This window comes from Phoca vitulina, unplaced genomic scaffold (assembly GCF_004348235.1).
Source record: "Phoca vitulina isolate PV1807 unplaced genomic scaffold, GSC_HSeal_1.0 scaffold15, whole genome shotgun sequence".
NCBI lineage: Eukaryota > Metazoa > Chordata > Mammalia > Carnivora > Phocidae > Phoca > Phoca vitulina.
The window spans coordinates 20,559,890-20,579,124 of NW_022589718.1; the positions used below are offsets into that span (position 1 = coordinate 20,559,890).

Here is a 19,235-nt window from a genome sequence, read left to right on the forward strand (position 1 = left end):
AAAAATACAGGGTAATGTTTTACAGTGATTAAGACCCTAAATTGTGTTTATGAGTTCCAGCTCTGTAGTCAGAGATCTAAGTTCAAATCCTAACTCATATTTGTTGTCTATGCAGTTGATTTGGCAATCCGTTATTTACCGTATTTTTCCATGTGTGTTTTCAACTGCATGTATACTTAATTTAACATGTATTTACCCAAGACATGTTATATATTCTGTGCTTTTTATGTTTTGTTCAACATAAGCGCTTCTCATAATGTTCTGCACATAGGAATTCAATAATCTATATTTATTTGAAGAATACACATATTTGCTGCACTGACAGTTCATTACGTAATCAAGGTAAGTAGGAATGAAAAGTAGTACACATAACAATTACCGTCTATAAGCACGTCTATGTGCAGAAGAGCTATTTTTCAAATCACGTTAAACCTAGATGAATTACAGAGAGAAAGCCCACCAGGGAAAAATTAAACAATATTTGGCATAAAATCATTTGGCCTAATTTTCATAACCACAGATTGCAGCGAGTACCACCATCCATGCCAGGTATGCCAGACAATCCCATTGTCCGTTTTAGCCGTGTAGGGACCCGTGTAGTATAAGCCATTCAGGTTTGCGGAGTGACACCTAGTGGGAAGAAAAATAAACACAAAACAGTCAGACTAGAAAAATCGCCTTCCTATGAAACCCTTTTATTGGCTAGCAGATGATAAAAACAAAAAACAAAAAACAAAAAACATTTTTACTATGAATCCTGCCATTTTTCAGACAAGAGAATATTGATTAATTTCCAAAAGCCAGGAGATTTCTACAATAGATGGGTTTTTTCAACTGATGGATTTTAGTGCTGTACCCAGTCTCAGGATACAGCCCAGGTCACCTGTAGTGTCCTGTAAAAAAAGCATTTCTGTTCTTAATCGCTTTTACACAGAAAAAGGGAAAACAAGCAAACAAAAACATGACCTCATCACCGTGGGCCTTTGCAAGCGGGGTCAACAAAACCAGGTGGGGCAGGGCGCTCTCTTGCCATCTTCCCTGGATCATTTGCTCGTATGTGTTCATCCATCCGCTGCCAAGACTTAGCTTTTCACTGCAAACTCCCTTCCTCCCCTTTTTTAAAAATCGCCAACATGTCCATTATTTTAACCTCAAGGGTAGGAAAACAAAACCTAAACCACCATTTAAAGTTTTCCCAGCAATTAACCAATAATCGTTTGTCCGATTTGCCGAGTTATTTTTTTAACACATATCATTCCAATCTAGATAAGTTGGTTGGCTTATCATAAATTTTAAAATGTCCCACTTCCTCCTTTAAAACCCATAAATTTTGCCCCGATATGGATAACTAAGCTTATGTGATAATTTACTGTGTATGTTAAGAATGAGTCGCTACATATTTCTTGATTGAAATGAACAGATGGCAGATAATAGGATATAAGGAGAACATTCACAAGGGATAGTTCTGAAAAATCTATGGAAAGTACCCAGATTATTGAATCAAAAAAGCATATAATTTATCCATAGATGCTGAGTTTTGGCGTGGCTCACTTAACCAGCTTAGTGATTTGCTCTTGCTCACCATCCGGACAGTCTCCTAATTTAACTGTATGTAACTGAAACCATGTATGTTAACTCGGCAAGTATCAAAAACCTACTGTGGTTTTAAAACTGTGTGGAAAGTAATGTTAGAAAAAAAAATACTCCCCACTGAGCCTCCGGAATATATATTTTGGCCTATCTCTGTTTTCCTAGAGGCATCTACTACATATACAATTTTTATTGGTTCTGTGATTTGAATCCCATTAAGAAAACTGACTGCATGGTCAGCATAAAAAATCTTAGCTATTCTGAAACCGATTTTCCAGCACCTTTCCGTTTCAGAAACAGCCTGAACTTGTAACCAGATGGGGAGGGAGATGGCTGGGATTCAGTCGGTGAAGAAGTAGCTGTGAGCATTTGCACGAGCAAAGCAGAGAAGACAGAAGACAGCCACACTCAGCGACTGGTTTGCTATGTGGAGAAAGAACGTCTTGCAGGTGAGGGATAATTGAAGTGCCAACATTTCATGTAAGTTAGACTTTAGGATGAAAAAAAAGAGGGTAAGGAGGAAGAGGATGATAGGTTTAAACAAGAGGAATAGGAGGCCTGGTAGAAATAGCACCAAGCTTCTGGAACAATTGACTTTTCCTCCAGTGTTACTGATTTTCCACCTGTACACTTATCATCTCCTTTGGCTTCAAGGATAATGAAGGGTTCTTTGGCAGCCGCAGCTACTGAATTGCCTTTCTTTGTCATCTCTGAACCCCTATATCTAAAGTCAAGTAAATCATTTATTTGCCCATGTTAATATGTTGCTGGTTGTCCTTTAGACACAATAGCAACCAGTCAACGGGGTAGGTTCATGGTAATGTTAACTGATAATGATTGTTATTTCTACACTTGATCTTAGCCAAAAGGCCGAGAAGCGATGTTATTTCTATATATGGCCTTCTGTTCAAAATCAAACATTAAGGGATCCTGCAACTTAGGGAATTATGGATAAGTTTTACATAATGCTGATAATTTTTACATAATGCTAACTTAGAAGGACAGGGGAGGAAAAAGGAGGAGGAAGAGAAAGTGACAAAGATGGCCTGTTTTTACAACTACTTAGTGTCAACTTGACACACCACACTACCTACAACTAGCTGTCTCTCCATAAAATCCACAACTCTAAAATCAGCACATCACAATAGCTGATGTTCCTAGGGAGGACTCTCATGCTGTTAGGGAAAATTAACATATGCCTTGTCTACCTCCACTTAATAAGATAGAGGATTGCAAAATGCCTTGAAAGTACTTACATCACAAAAATAAGGTTAAAATTTGGATTGTGGAACTTAATGGATAATCTTCAATAATATGGAAAATCTGACGCTCCAGATACGCTCACTTACTAAAGATTCCATAATGGAAAATCTAAATGTCCAGACATTTTGAGGTGGTCCTTGTTTTCTAAAGAGAAAAGCCATTCAAAACCTGTGCACTACCTAGCAGTTGGAGCACATCTGCTTTGCAGACACAGCAGACCCATCAGGTTATTTTTAAGGAAGACTGTGTGAAGTTTCCATTCTTGCCTAAACTTTGTAATTACAACAAAGGGAGCTATCTGGAAACCATCTTGGGTGGAGAACAGTTAAATGAGTCAAGACTATCTGGCCCAGAGAAGAGAAAATATTGAGGAATACAATAAATATCTTCTCACCCATTGCCTGCAGGGTTTTGTTGAAAGGGAATTACAGTAGCTCTATTAACTACTGAGAAAAAAATCTGGCAAGATATAAGAAGGCAGATTTCAAGATAATAAAAGGAAAAACTGAGTACAATTGAAAAAATGGAATGAGCTAGCTGATAAAGTAACATGGAAGTATTCAGCCAGAGGGTGGAATTAGGTGTCAGGAATATTGTAGAGGAAATTTCTGTATTGGGAGGAGCTTGGATTCAATGATTTAAGGGAAGTCACAGTGATCGAAAAGTAGTTTTACATAGAAAAAATTACAAAAAGAACATGGCCATTTCATATAATAGGAGAAGGTGAAGACCAAACTGGTTATTAGAACGCTGAAAATATTTCTCCTATATAAATCCTCCCTATATCTTCATGTCAATTTGTGGCCAACTGTTTATGATAACTCACCCATCATTCAGTTTGCAAGCAATCTTTGCATAAGTAGTAATTTGATTTATTTCTATAACACCTTTCAAGCTTTATTAATGCACACAATGAACAAATCTTCAAAAATACTTCATCCCTGAAGAATTCTAATAAGGATGATTACTTAATAATACCAATACTACAAAGAAGACAACATTACCTCACATGTTATAATTAATGCCCACTAGTGAGATATCATCAACGCCATCACAACTATGTTTATAAAACGCAAACCTGTTAAACCACCAGCCAGACTGATCTTCTTCTGCACAGTTTCCTTCATAGTTGTCATTATCTCTGTCCCATGTGCTGAATTTCATTCTTTGGTGACTACCCCACCATTGCACCTCAGGATGAAGATTCCCTGCAAGGGAGTCTCCAGCTGTTCCAGAATATTCCCCGATATTCAGCTCATAGGAATTCTAAAGGAAAAGAGGCAACTTCCACTATCAGTTGTCACTCTAATGTGTTAATTTAGTGTTAGTAATTAATGGTAATGTTAATAATATGTTTAATAAACAAAAGAGCAGGTCCTACTGTCTATCTTTGTTTCCACTGACTTTAGGGTTTGTATTTTACACATTAATTCATGATGTTACTTATTTGAAAATTTGAGTACCTTTTCATCTCCAACTCTGAAAAGTTTATATTGTGCGTAACGGTGATTTTTTTCAAAATCTGCAAAGTCGATTTTTAAAGTGTAGTCTCCTGAAAAAAAAAAAAAAACAAGCAAGAAATTATAGGATATTCCTGATGTGTGGGATGACATTGATTTATTGAAGTTTAAAAACAACTCATGGTTCTATTTTACTTAAACCATTTCCTTCTGCCATGAGTCAGTTTTCAAAGAATAAACAGTGACTCCATTGTATTTACAACATGAACATTTTATTGTGTGTTTTACTTGAAAATAGCTAGAGACACAGTATTGAAGGTGGAAATTTTCTACAGATCTATCACAGGTAAAAGCTAGTGCAATTTACTTGACAAAGAACAACAGAAAATAAGTCATTATTTAGTTAATAGATTAAGAAATCTAACAATGAGGGGCGCCTTGGTGGCTCAGTGGGTTAAGCGTCTGACTCTTGATTTCAGCTCAGGTCATGATCTCGGGCTCGTGAGATCAAGTCCTGCATTGGGATCCACACTGGGTATGGAGCCTGCCTAGGATTTTCTCTCTCCCTCTCCCTTTGTCCCTCCCCCTGCTCACCCACATGCTCTGTCTCAATCTCTCTCTCTCGGGGAAAAAAAAAAATCTAACAATGAAAGAATAAATAGAAGTTTTAAGAAGTTTAAACATTTATCTTCTTTTTCTTACTTTCAGTAAGAATGTTGATCTTAAAAGTAAACAATAATTGAACTAGTTGGTATCTTCAAGTGATCTTCTTTTCTCCATTGTCCCATCACTTGTAAATCACAAAGACTATTCTTTTTTGAAAAACAGAACTATTATCAGGAACCAGAAAGTTATACATCAAACTGTTAGATAATGTATGTTCTATCCTCCTACTTTGATAAATAAAACTTCACAATGACCTGTAAGACCGGGTTTGAATTTAGTATCTTAGTCTCCTTGGGGTTCCAAGCCAAAACATGGAGGCCCAGGGAGAGAGACGCTCTGGACCCCATCACACAGGTCTTGTGTATGGTCTGCCTCCTCTTTTCCTATCCCTATCTCTTATCTCCATCATTCCCAGAAAGGGGCCTTGTCCACATTTGTGGACATTGCAGGCTGCACATGCAGGCTCTATTTATACCCACACTAAAAGCTGTTGCTTTACCTCCCCTCAGGCCTAGGGCTGTGCACACCAGCGGCACAATCTTCTCAAAGGGGATAGATGAAAAGAGGCATGAACAGGTCCTGGAAGCAAGCTCAGGACTGTTTCGGACAGGGAATGCTGGATTGGTCCTTACTGAGTGGGGAGGAGTGTGGGCTTCTTTTGGCTTTGGCGCTCTAGCCCCACAGACTCTTCCTCCCAGGGAGCTCTTTACTGTGGGATTCTGGGAGAGACCCCTCTAATCTTATCAAAAGGCCATAAAGTTTATTTGAGCCGAGATTGTGAAGTGGATGAGGACGGTAAGGTAGGCTGAGTTAACTCTCCTATAAAATACTTTGCATTGTCGAAGAGATACAAAGTCAGACTCAATGTTTCAGGTAACTATCTTAATATCTTTATGGTCAATAAGTAAATAAAAATGAAATTACAGACCATTTCTAAATTAATGTTATTGCAAAATTTCCAGTCAAAACTTACATAATGGGGACAAGGCTATTTTCAGAGGAAATTCACTAGCCTTAAGCTCTCACAATTAAAGAATTGCAAAGGCATGGGTTTTCCTGTGGATGACGTGATATGTGATTGTGAAGCCTGGAACTTTTAGCTGTCATGAGAGTAGGAGCCTGAACACCAATTAAAACATGAAGGGGAAGGAGATGTGTTGGCAACATGCATCTGGGTAAATAAGCATTTAATAATAATCTGACAAATAATTTTGAACTTTGTGTATTTAGAAGGAGCCAAGGGTTACTTCTTAGAGTTTTCATAGTTTGAATAAGAAACCAGATAAATATTAATGTGCAAAAAAAAGCAGGTATGGTAAGTGTTATATATCTATCATAAAACACTCCAAAGTAGGAAAATAAGTACATTGAAGGAAGGGAAATCTTATGTAAATTTAGAGAGCATTGATCACAAGAAGGACAGCAAAGAAAGTATCAGGCTTAAAGGATTATCTATCCTCTCTAGCTATTATTCTGGTGTCTCAAAGATCCCAATAGTTATAATCCAACTTATGAATTATGAATATAGAAACACTAATCACTTTCCTTAACTTGGATGAAAGAAGCAAAGCCTTGCTTTTATGTTTAGTGCATTGCCAGTGGGATATAGCATGCCTTCTTGAGCAATACAATTGCCTTTATAAAACATTCTGAATCAGATCTGAGTGGGATTGTCTACATTCTCAGACATACATTTGAGGCAAGGAAGGCAATGAGCTGGAGTAAATGAACATGGGAAAGAGAAGCTTGGAAAATCCATCAAACTAATGATATTTTAGACAATTATTGAACCCTAGTAGAAGATACCCAGCGAGCACATAACACACAGGGAAAATTGCACAGATGTCTTCAATCTGAAATGTGTCAATAAAATGGCTCAGTGGATGGATAGATACGTGGTTAAAATAATAAAAACAGTAAAATGTTAGTCTGGAGTCTAGGGGTAGGTTGACTCTTCTTTTAGTTTTGCTGTATCTTTGAAATTTCTCAAAATAAAAGCTGAGGGGGATGGAGACAGGGACATTTATTATGGTATTTGATCGCAAAAACAACCCCAATGCCCCGATTGTTTGTCTCAACCTTTGCAATACGACTTTGTAACTCCTTCCATTAAGTCCATTTCTCTCCCCTTAAAATGTGCTGGTCCAGTGACTTGTTTTTACCAGGAGAAGGCAGTGAAAATGACCATGTGCCAGTTCTAAGGCTAGGTCTCAAGCAACTTTCGTACTTGCCCTATCTTTTTTGGAACTCTGCCTGAGCTACAAGAACAAGTCCAGGCTGGCTACCTGGAAGACGAGAGACGGTATAGAGCAGAGCCCAATCGTTCCATCTGAGGCCAAGCCAGCCTCCCGCAGACCAGGAAGTTGGTCACAGAGCCATGAGCAAGCCCAGCCGAGATCAGCAGCCCTGGTGAGCAAAACTGCCCCCACCCCTCCAGCTTGTACATTTGTGAGCCACAATAAATGGTTCTGACTTTAAACTAGTAAATCTTGAAGTGGTTTGTTACATACTATTATTGTGGCAACGGATGGCTGACCCAGTATAGATATTTCGAGGAACTTGAGGCATTAAAAAAAAGAAGGATGATGACATTCCATTTCCTTTCCGGAAATAGAAAATAAATATATGAGAAATCTCCCACCCCCAGTGAAGATCTAGTTTCTTTGCCTCTGGTCCTAGTTTTAAGTGGCCACATTGTATAAAGGGGATTATTGCCCCAAAGGGATCCTTGCCGTCTGCGAAACACAGCAGTTACTGAATTGGTTCCACTGCCTATGATTTAGTGAAAAACATTTTAGTGTTTTTTTTTTTTTAATTGTACTTCAAGTGAATTTGATAACAGGAAACCTTACCTTGTGTGGTCAGTAAGTGGAGATTTTTATTACCCAGCCAATATTCACCATTTTCCTGAACAAAATTTCCAAAGCCATTTTCATAGTCATTCCAGCCTCTAAAAAATACAAAGTGAAAGCTGATTTTAGCAAAACCCAAAAGGACCTTTGTAGTAACCAAGGTGCCCACCCCTCCCAACTACCCTTTTCTCAATTCTTTTGTCATTTTCTTCATTAGTAAATGCACTTTCAGTAGTCTTACTTAGAGAGTGAAATTCTAATTACAGACCTCAGGATATAATAAAAAAAGGCTTAACTTGTTATGTATCTCACGCATGCTACTCCAAATAAATCCTTATGTCATAATTAGCACACCTGTTAAAGTTCTCACTGCCATCAGATCGTCTCTGAATTACAGTCCATCCTCCTCCATCAGACATGTCACAGTAAACGGAGAATATTGTTGGGCTCTGGAGAGGTTTGATTTTGTAAAATCCACTGCGCTTATGCCCATCATTAAAAATCTCTGAACAGTCTGTTTGCAAAACAAGGTAATGTAACATTTGTTATATGTCTTATGTCTCCCCCCTCCACCCCCCACCCCACATGAGAGCCTCTGGATAAGATTACTCAATACTAATGGAGACAGATAAACACATGGTGCAGATAATCAGCTTTTTAAAATTGCATCTTGGATATCTTCCAGTAGATATTAGGAAAGTCTTATTTCCTTTCCTAGTATTTAATTATCATCTGACTCCTTGACATGATCATGAAAATAAAAGAGGTATTTGGTTTCTCATTTCTCATTTTTGTGGAAAACAATTAAAAAATTACATATGTTCAGGGGCGCCTGGGTGGCTCAGTTGGTTAGGCGACTGCCTTCGGCTCGGGTCATGATCCTGGAGTCCCGGGATCGAGTCCCACATCGGGCTCCCTGCTCGGCAGGGAGTCTGCTTCTCCCTCTGACCCTCTTCCCTCTCATGCTCTCTGTCTCTCATTCTCTCCCTCGCAAATAAATAAAATCTTAAAAAAAAAAAAAGAAAAAGAAAAAGAAATTTAAAAAAAAAAATTACATATGTTCAGTTAATTACAGTATATTTAATTGGAATTTATAACCTAATCTGACAGAATAGTAGAACTTATCTCTCCTAGGAAGCTAAAATGAAAGTAGAAATATAACCTCGAACAAATAATTTAATATGGGTTATCTTGACTTAGAGCATTATAAATCATTCTGAACATCTGGAGATTAATTCAAAATAGTAATCTTCTTGTTAGAGTCTTATAACCTCCCAGTCTCAACAGACTTTTTTACTAGCCTACTGAAATTTCTAACAGTCCATGCATTCTTAGATGTTTTTGCTAAAAACTGCAAGCTTCTGCTATTCCTTTTATCCTTATGTTCTTCGCCATGATATTTCTTTAACTATTGGAGCAAACATAGGTACCAATTTGTCACCAAAAAGTAATATATATTTCTTAAATTACTTGAGGGTAGGATAAATTAATAGCCACTGGGTCTCATCTAGGCTGATATGTACACACTTAGAGAATACGGCAAGTATGGACTTCACTCTTGTTTCGATGCCTAGGAAGCTGTTTAAAGGTTGGTTGAAGTAGTGGCCACTAGAAAGAGATGATCTGAAGAATACCTAGTTACAGACTTTTGAGTAAAAATACTATAACTTAACATTATAGCTAACTTTCATGTTTTACCCTTATCATTTTGTTAATTTCCTTCCTTTTTTTAAAAAAAAAAAATTCTGTTCCTGGTTAGATATTTTAAAGTTCTTTCTTCATTTTCATTGTTTTGATGCCAAATTTTCTACAACTCTGTTTTGTTACAAGCAAAATACACTGTGCATTAAATTGGTAGAATAGGCAATATGAATTAGAAGAGAAAAGAAAATAAAGAATCTTTGTCACTTTCAAAAGCTCTCACCAAGTTGAGACCAATCATGTACTACTGCTTTGGTGAGTTGTTCATCTTTGTAATGATTTAGGCTTTATTTGTATATTTATTTCTGAGATTTGGAAGCCTATTCTTTTATTTATTTATTTGACAGAGAGAGATAGCGAGAGCAGAAACACAAGCAGGGGGAGTGGGAAAGGGAGAAGCAGGCTTCCCGTGGAGCAGGGAGCCCGATGCGGGGCTCGATCCCAGGACCCTGGGATCATGACTTGAGCTGAAGGCAGACACTTAACAACTGAGCCACCCAGGCACCCCTGAAAAGCCCATTCTTTATGCATGATGGATTCTTAAAAAAAAAAAATCCTTTTTGGCAATTAAATAAGAAAAAAAGCATTACCTAAAATTAGTTCAGTGTTGTTCAAAAGCTTACATTTTGTGGTCAGGTAAGTTGTACAACACTTTTCATTAAAGTAAGCAGATTTTAACCTTGTTAAGGAAGGAGTGCTTTGCTTACATATAATCTCCTACCAAAGAGCTGAATAGTAAAAACTCCAAAGATTCAGACTATTTTCCAGGCAAATATGGAAATGATTAGCTATAACTTTTTCCTCTGGAAAACTTTGTGAATATAGCATTTGCAGCCAACATTTTCTATTTGTTTCTATTTTATGCCAACTGCAAGTTTGTGTTTTTAAAATTTTTTTCCTTCTTCCCAGAGGAAAAAACCAAACACAACTTAAATCCAGAGGAAAGCTTTCAACTTAAAAAAAAAAAAAAAAAAGCAAAAAACAAAAACAAAAAACACCCAACAAGTAAAAAAAAAAAAAAAAATCAAAAAGCACCAGTAGCAAAATTGCTCATAAAAAATAAGTTAGAAATAAGAAGCCTGCCTTGGGGAAATGTAACTTATACTATGATAGCAGGAAGTTCAAGCAATGTAGGGTGTAAAACATTAACTAGGTATTTATAATGTTTTCAAAATGTTTCGACCCACTCAAGTCTCTGGACAATAGGCAGGCAAGGGCAAGGTTAGAAAGCTCTGTGCTCATGGGAGTTTAAAAAACAAAAAGGGATTTTTGGATACTTACATAATACTAGAGTGAGGCCAAGATTTCCTGCCCTCTGACAAATACTGCACTAAACTGGATGAGGTGAATACTTTCTCTGATCATGCAGAAAGCAAGCCATGTTGGAAGGCTGAATGTTTAAGCTTCACAAAGTGACATGACAGCCTGCCAAATGGACTTCCCTCTTGTCCCAGAATGGTGGCTGAGCTCAAAGCTGAGAACCAAAGTCATTCTAAGCTCAAAGAAAGGCCAGCATGAGCTCAGCGGCCACTCAGGGCCATGCTGGGAAATGCAAGAGCTCACCCTGCTATAGTCATTCTCCCCACCAGGCAACATTAAGAAGGAAACTTAAAAGAAGAAAGGATGTTGGTCCCTTGGAGAGGGCAGGATTCTTGAGGAGTAGGGTGAAGAGGCTTGCTCCTGTGCAAACAAGGGGGAGAGTATATAATAATGTGGATAGATGGCTGACATTCATTGAGTGCTTCTTTTGTACTAAATGCTATTGTACTCATGTTACATGTGTTAACTCTTAATCTTTACAACAAAGAAACATTCTTATCATTCTCATTTTACAGACGAGGAATATGAGGGCCATAAAGGTTAAGTCACTTGCCCAAAGGCTACAGCTAGCAAGATGGGTAGTGGGAATTTGAAACCAGGCTTCAATGCTTCTATTGTATATGAAGAATATGACACAAATCTATTAACTTCTGGGGTTTTTTTTAATGTTATATCCAAAACAAGAAAATATCTATCATCTATCCTATTGTATGTGCTATAATGTTATAAGACACACACATACACACACTATAATGGTTCGTCTAGACACTGTCCATGTGACTCTTCCATCCAACTCCTGCTTATACAGTCAGTCCTCCTCTGACCTTGGTATTTCCATTTCCTAGTAACTGATTTCTGCCTTATTCCTTGGTGACTTCTTGTTTCCCGAGGTCCCCACCCAGCACTCCTGACATAGGGATTGGAGTTTTAGCTCCTCAACCTCATTCTTCCCATGACTGGTTGCACAGTGCTTGTAACAAACATCCAATCACCTGCCTCCTGACATGACTGGACACTTGAATCTGTGTTCACAACCTGCTCAGATCGTATCTGAATACATACCTTGGGTTTTGAACTTACTTTGGAATTTGGAATAATGATACTTCTCTTATATCCACAAGTTCCTTGACCTTGAGATTAGCTGTGTTTCCTTTGGAATTAGCTATGATTCCTTTTGGAATCATAGAAGGTGCCAGCAGGGTTGGCTTCTTCTGAACCCTCTGTCCTTGGCTTACAGAGAGCTGCCTTCTTGCTGTGTCCTCATATGGTCTTTCCTCTGGCACCAGTCTCCCTGGCCTCTCTTCTTATAAGGATACTCAGATTGGTGGGGCCCATCCTAATGGCCTTATTTTAACTTAATCTCTTAGTCGTATTCATAGACTTTAGAGGTTAGAGCTTCAACATATGAATGGGGAGGTACAACTCAGCCCATAAGACGAAGTCATCCATCAAATGGTCATTTGGCCATTCTGGTTACCCCCTTCTCTGAATCAACCCTGTTATCAACAATGATTGGCCTAATTAATTTACTGAGATCCTACTCTGACATCTGTATCTTAAATTTTCCAGTCTCAGGATAGGTAGCTAAAGCCTGCTAAGTGGATAACTGACCACATTATAATTAGGCCCCAAACGTCATCGAATGAAAAGGATATTGAATTGCCACAATACCCTACCTCCTACCTGAAAAGAAGCAAAGCCTTCTACTAGGTGACCTCAGCCTGTGAGAAGAAATTTGGGGAGAAGCCTGACCTGATTCTGGTCTTGAACAATCTCATCCACATCCATCAGCAAAAGCACAAACCCTTTTCAGTCCTGTAGGGGTTCTCATTTAATTGCAGCCTAAATTCTCATTTAATTGGAGTGGAACCTAGGCACTATATGTATACAGTTTCCCGGGGGTCATTGCCTTTCTGCACATTTTGTAAGCAGAGTTCATGTTCTGGACTAATTTTTTCAGGGATGTTTGTATAGTAAACAGCCTTAGAAGATAGAGATGGATGACAGGTTACTTTCTGTCCACTTTCATAACAATAATGTCTCTTGCAAAGGAGAAAAAACTGGGCCAATTTGCTTGTAACCCATAATAAATAAAAGATTGATGTTTCCTAAGCTCAGCGTTCCTCAGCTGTGACACAGCCCACTGCCTGCACATTCTCCACCTGGATTACTCCATTTTGCTCCTTCAGTATTTGCAAGCAAGGGATATCGGTACAAACATGAAGACTCCTGACCTGGGAGTCTCTTTTCTTCTGCCGGCATCCATGAAACGGTGGCAGGCTAACTTGTTAGACTGCAAAGAGAGTAAAACCTCAGACCCTTCATGGCTCTTTTATTGGCTTCGGCATTTTACAAGGTCACCAGGTGATTCTAGTGGGAAGCCCTGGCTCAGAATCAGTCTTCAAGGAATTTCTACTGATGTTGCTTTTTGTTTGATTGCTTTCCTGAGCCTTCTTTCACTGTCTTGCCTAATCATCACTGTGGTTCTCTCCTTAGGTTCTCGTTCCTGGTTCTTTGCCCCCAAGATTGCCTCAGACAGGCCTTTGTTTCCCAAGCCTACTTATGCCAGAGCTGGCTTTGGTTCCTCTTTGTTCCACGCCACAGAGCCACGGGCCATCCTCACGCTACCTCCAACCCCTCCACCACAGGCCTCCTTCTGATCCCTAAACAGGGGAGGGACAGTTGGACTCCAAGAATCAAGGGTAAGGGATCATGTAGTGGGACAACAGCATGTCAGGAGCCCCTAGACAAAAGTCTGACCAGAAAGAGATTAGGTTCTCGGTAAAGAAAGAAGGAAGCATTTTGTTGCAGCCTAGTTTCTAAAATTCTCACAATCCTTATATCCTACACTGAGGAGTATATTTAGAAACACAAAATAAAGATGTCTTTATTCTATCAGCCTGGAATCTCTCCAGCCTTTACAGTTTTTCAGTTACAGTCAGATCTATTTTCCAACTTTTATTTGCTTATCTAGCGCTTCCTATCTCTATGTACTCCCTTGCTTTCATTCATAAATGTAAGGCTCTATTATATTCAGGTACTTGAATAGGCAAGAGGGAAGAAAGAATGATGAAACGTCATCCCAGACTTTACAAAGTGCCTGGTTAATTGATCAGGACAGATGCATAGACAAAGAAATTATAATACATCATGGGAGAAGCTAGAACAGACATAGGAACACAGTGCTCTAGATGGCATCCTCATTTCTGACAACTCTGGTTTGTTTACTTTAAAAGATGCCTGGAGGAAAGCGAGTGAATAGTTTTCTATAAGGAATAATGCTATGTGCAGTGATAAGCGCAATGTGTTGACAGTCTAAGATCATTTAGTTTCCGGGTGGGAACACTGACCCAATCAAAAGGAAAATTACCAAACCATAAAATATACATGTAAACACAACTCTTGTATTTCCCTAAATAATTGTGATCCTTTTTCTTTCCCTGTCCTTTTATTCTATTACCTTATTTACTACCCTAAAGCATATAACGGTTTCAGAAGGGAAAACTGTATAAATGTAACAAGAAATGATACACAAATAAAAACAAAACTCAACTGTAAAATTTCACAAGTATCATCTGTTGTTTGCACACCAGTATGTAAACAATCTATTGTCTTTGATCTCTCATTAAACTATAGAAATTCTGAGATATTTAGCATTAGTATTAAATATCCCCTGCAGAGATTAGTGAGAGAAAAGGATAAAATGTGGTAGAAGACATTTAAATTTGGTATAATGCTTCATGTTGATTGTTATTGGAATAGGAAAAGCTCTTTAGCAAAATCCGAAGTACCAAATAATGAGCAACCCCATTGCACATGGGTGTATATTATAAGTTCCTGAAGCCCATAAGAAAAATAGGTTCTGACCTGCATATTGCCTCTTGCCTCCAAGGTCAATGACATTATTCTCCTCTCCTTTATCAAGGAACTGGATTTCCTTCTCATGCAAAAGCTGTGTGATCTTGACCTGTTGCTGCTTGACCCGCGTCTCAAGCAAGTGCACCTGGGCTCTGAGCCGGGCCTGCTCCTGGAGACAGTTCTCAAGAGCCTGCAAAGTGATGTGCATCTCATTCTCACTGGGAAATAAAAGCTCCTAACAAGTTGGACAAATTAATGATTCAATTTTGTCCCTGCCCCGCATCGGGCTCCCTGCTCGGCGGGAAGCCTGCTTCTCCCTCTCCCACTCCCCCTGCTTGTGTTCCCTCTCTCGCTGTGTCTCTCTCTGTCAAATAAATAAAATCTTTAAAAAAAAAAAATTGTCCCCAACTCCCATTTCCGAATATTATTCTAACCAGAAAGTGGTTTGAAAACTCTGGTACTATTTGTTGTTTGAAGAATAAGTAATTATGGCTACGGTAAAGTGCTTGAACTAAAAAATTATATATTAAGGGCGCCTGGGTGGCTCAGTTGGTTGGGCGACTGCCTTCGGCTCAGGTCGTGATCCCGGAGTCCTGGGATCGAGTCCCACATCGGGCTCCCGGCTCGGCGGGGAGCCTGCTTCTCCCTCTGACCCTATCCCCTCTCATGCTGTTTCTCTCTCTCTCTCAAATAAATAAATAAATAAAATCTTTAAAAAAAATAAAAAATAAAAAATTATATATTAATATAAAATAATCTGAATGACTAAGCTAAGAGCCTTAAATTTGTCTCATTCGATCTTCATAATGATTCCAGGAGGGAGGAATTGTCTCAACCCTAGTGAGGCAACTTGCTCAGGGATTTTTCCAGCAAGTAGGAGGAGTCAGGATTCAAATCCAGTTAGAGATCCCTACTCTCAGTCTCTTCGTGATGCCATCAAATGCTTTCCTGACAGTAAAGTTTTAATGGCATCATTGCATTGTTAGTGTGTCAATCCCTAAAATAAACAAGGCTTTGGAATGACCTTCTGGCATTACTGTCTTAAAAATTTAATGGAATACTTAAAATCTGATGACATGTGTTCACCTTTATAAGGGATGCTAGTTTAGACTCTCATATCCCTGAATATCTCACCCACTTACCTGTGCAAATTCTAGTGAAGTCACTTTAACTTTTTGCTTATTGTTTTGTTTTTCCCTCAATTACTTCAGAAAGGGATGGGAGGAGGCTGAGTTTTCCAGTTAGGTCATTTATCTTCTCTAAAAGAGCAAAAAACCCAAGAATATTGGATGCAAGAGAATTTATCAGCTCCTTTCTAAGCTGGCGTCTGATAACTTTCCAAAGAGAAAGGAAACATGGTAGGGAATTAATTGGGAAGATGAGCTGCAGGGATGGGGCTTCTGGAAGAGGTATTGAGACTAGAAGCTTCAATAAAGGCTTTGAGTACTTGATGTGGGAAGAGTTACTGGAGGTAGAGTGGGGAAAAAAGGGAAAAAGGACAGAAGACTAATTTTTGCCATTTTTCCACTTTTAGCTTGACATCTCTATTTGCAAATTACGTCATGATCTCCCATGATAAGTGTAAATGTTCACTTCTGAGAAATTCTAAATTTTCATGAGTGATTGCTTTACACTACTACCTTTATACACATCATTTCCTAAAACAGCCATCAGACAGATTTCTCAATTTACAATTGCCTTTCGGTTCCTATCTTTATGTACTGCCTTATATTCATTCCATAAATAGGAGGACCTGCTACATTCCAGGCCCTCTGCTAGGTGGTCAGAAGAGCACAGCTAGACACCCTATTTGGGACAAAGAGGTACACTCCCTTCCTATGAAGACCTGTACTGTGAACATAGAAATTCAGCCCCCAAACTGGAAGTCCCATAGCAAGAGAATGGGGAAGTGGTGGTCCAGGTCTTCTCCTATTTCCAAGTCCGAGTCACTGAATCTCCCCTGGCTATTGCTCGACGACCATTTCTTATTTGCTCTTGGTGCTCTCTCCTCAACACTCCTTGATTTTTCTACTCTGAATTATTTGCTTAGCTCTCTGATTCCCATCAGTCTAAAAAATGAACAGCAAGAACATTTCATGGTGTCTGGAATCCTGTGCTCCTTTCTAATAGGTGGAAATTGGTTGCGATAGTGTTAAATATAGTTAAATATAAATTGCAGTGTGCGATTTAAAAATAGCTGAAAGTACAGGGCAAGTATCTTCAATCATTATGAGACCACATGCACAGTTTTAGTGAGCTTATTTAAAATTTAGGAGTTTTCACTCTCCCAGAACTTTGAATAAATGAGTATTTTCTCCCTTTTATTTATTTATGAATGGAGGAAGGCATGAGTTCATTGTAATTATTTTCAAATAATTTGTTCAGTTTACACTAACAGTGTTCAATATTGGAAAACTCAATATTGGGAAAGACCCTAGGTCAATTTTAATTACCATGGATAGTTTTAAGTTTCTAACATTATTTAACTACCCAAATGGGCCCCAGTAAATTCGAAAAGATTTTACTTATTTATTGTGAAGACTAGTTTTTACTTTGAGAAAGAAAAATTACGTCTCTTGTAAGTGCCTATTATGTGGCAGGTGCGTCCACAAACCTTTTTCATATTTTCCCCTTAGTTATTTTTTTTTCAGTGACAAATTACTAAAGGTTTTCTGCAAAATAAAAGAAAATTCAGGTCAAAGCAGGTATTATAAATACATAAATAAATGAGCTTACCCAGCTTTCCCTGCCCATTACCAGAATGGTGGTGACAAGGATGAAACTGAACATCTTCACCATTTTCCCCACTGAAACAACTACAAGAACAAAAGAAATTTCATAAACTTCTTTACTGTGATTTTTTCACGAGATGGGTTGGGTTCAGGTTCAACGTGATCCAGGATGTCGGATGCAGCTCCATCTCTAGTCTGAGAGTCTTCAAGGAAATTCCCCTGGATTTTCCCATGCTTCCCTCACACAGAATGATGCTCTCTGTTACCTTAAGTAGGATTGAACCTGTTCAATTGCAGAAATAAAGGGACTCTGCCTCTCTTTGAGTGTCCTAATTGTAATGTGCTGCTTGTGCAGACAAAGCAAAGGCTCTGTAAAAACAAAGACCAGGCTCCATGTTTTGGCTGAGCCACTTCCTAGTTGTGTGCCCTCAGGCAACCTACTAAAATGCTCCTGATTTGTAAATGGAAATCATAATTTCTACTTGACAGGACTGTGGCAATTTTGACCTAATGCTTTTAGATACCCTGTCATAGGATAAGTGCCTAAGGAACAATAACTCATTTTGTATATGGAAGACTGCTTTTATTTTTAAAAGAAGAAAGAAAAAAATGACAACTATAGGATGTGATATGCATTGTTTTTCTTGATGTCTTAATGGATAGGCAAGCTACCAAGGTGATATAAATCTTTAAGCTCTGTTTAAAGTTGTAGAGGAAAATTCACTTTACCACTTCTTGAGATTATTTTTAAAATCACTCTTGAGGGGCGCCTGTGTGGCTCAGTCGGTTAAGAGTCTGACTCTTGATTTCAGCTCAGGTCATGATATCAGGGTCATGAGATCAAGCCCCATGTTTGGGTTCTGCGCTGAGTGTGGAGCCTGCTTGAGATTCTCTCTCTTTCCCTCCCCTCCCCTCAACGCTCCCCCCTGCCCTCCTACCCTGCTTGTGCACATGCTCTCTTTCTCTCAAAATAAAATAAAATAAAATGAAATAAAATGAAATCACTCTTGAAGTAATGAGTCTTGATGAAAAATTTTGTTCATCCTCAAATAACTTCTGTGTGCTGCCAGAGATGATTTTTCATAAATTTTAGACGCTAAGGAGCCTGGAAGAGCAGAGATATTTGCATAATCTTCAAACAAATTTTATACCTATGGTTTCCAGAAAAGAACTGGAATCAACTGAATTATTTGTTAGCCTATTTTTATTCTTATAGAACCTGTGACCACTAGGTCTTTTCAGGTATCTCTTTCTCAATTTTTTTTTTTTTAGATTTTTATTTATTTATTTGACAGAGAGAGACACAGCGAGAGAGGGAACACAAGCAGGGGGAGTGGGAGAGGGAGAAGCAGTCTCCCCACTGAGCAGGGAGCCCGATGCGGGGCTCGATCCCAGGACCCTGGGATCATGACCTGAGCCTAAGGCAGACGCTTAATGACTGAGCCACCCAGGCACCCCTCTTTCTCAATTTTTATATAATTAAAAAGGTGGTTCCTAACTTTACTGCCCATTAGAATCACTTGGGGAGCTTTATTTAAATTTTTTTTTTATTGTTATGTTAATCCCCATACATTACATCATTAGTTTTAGATATAGTGTTCCATGATTCATTGTTTGTGCATAACACCCAGTGCTCCATGCAGAACGTGCCCTCCTCAATACCCATCACCAGGCTAACCCATCCTCCCACCCCCCTCCCCTCTAGAACCCTCAGTTTGTTTTTCAGAGTCCATTGTCTCTCATGATTCTTCTCCCCCTCCAATTTCCCCCCCTTCATTCTTCCCCTCCTGCTA

The 19,235-nt window shown here is 38.7% G+C and overlaps 1 protein-coding gene across 1 annotated transcript in view; it reads right to left on the reverse strand.

Annotated features, from left to right (window-relative positions):
• Nucleotides 1–280: 280 nt before the first annotated feature.
• The window catches only part of FGL1 (fibrinogen like 1), a 28,203-nt gene continuing 9,248 nt past the window's right edge, over nt 281–19,235 (reverse strand). Inside the window, exons 2-8 of the mRNA XM_032413270.1 lie at nt 17,447–17,526; nt 14,720–14,900; nt 8,186–8,345; nt 7,832–7,929; nt 4,317–4,405; nt 3,932–4,119; nt 281–630 (exon numbers count right to left, since the gene is read on the reverse strand). Coding sequence (XP_032269161.1) covers nt 471–630; nt 3,932–4,119; nt 4,317–4,405; nt 7,832–7,929; nt 8,186–8,345; nt 14,720–14,900; nt 17,447–17,509 — 939 coding nt within the window. The 5' untranslated portion in view covers nt 17,510–17,526 and the 3' untranslated portion in view covers nt 281–470. The remainder of the gene's footprint in view (nt 631–3,931; nt 4,120–4,316; nt 4,406–7,831; nt 7,930–8,185; nt 8,346–14,719; nt 14,901–17,446; nt 17,527–19,235) is intronic.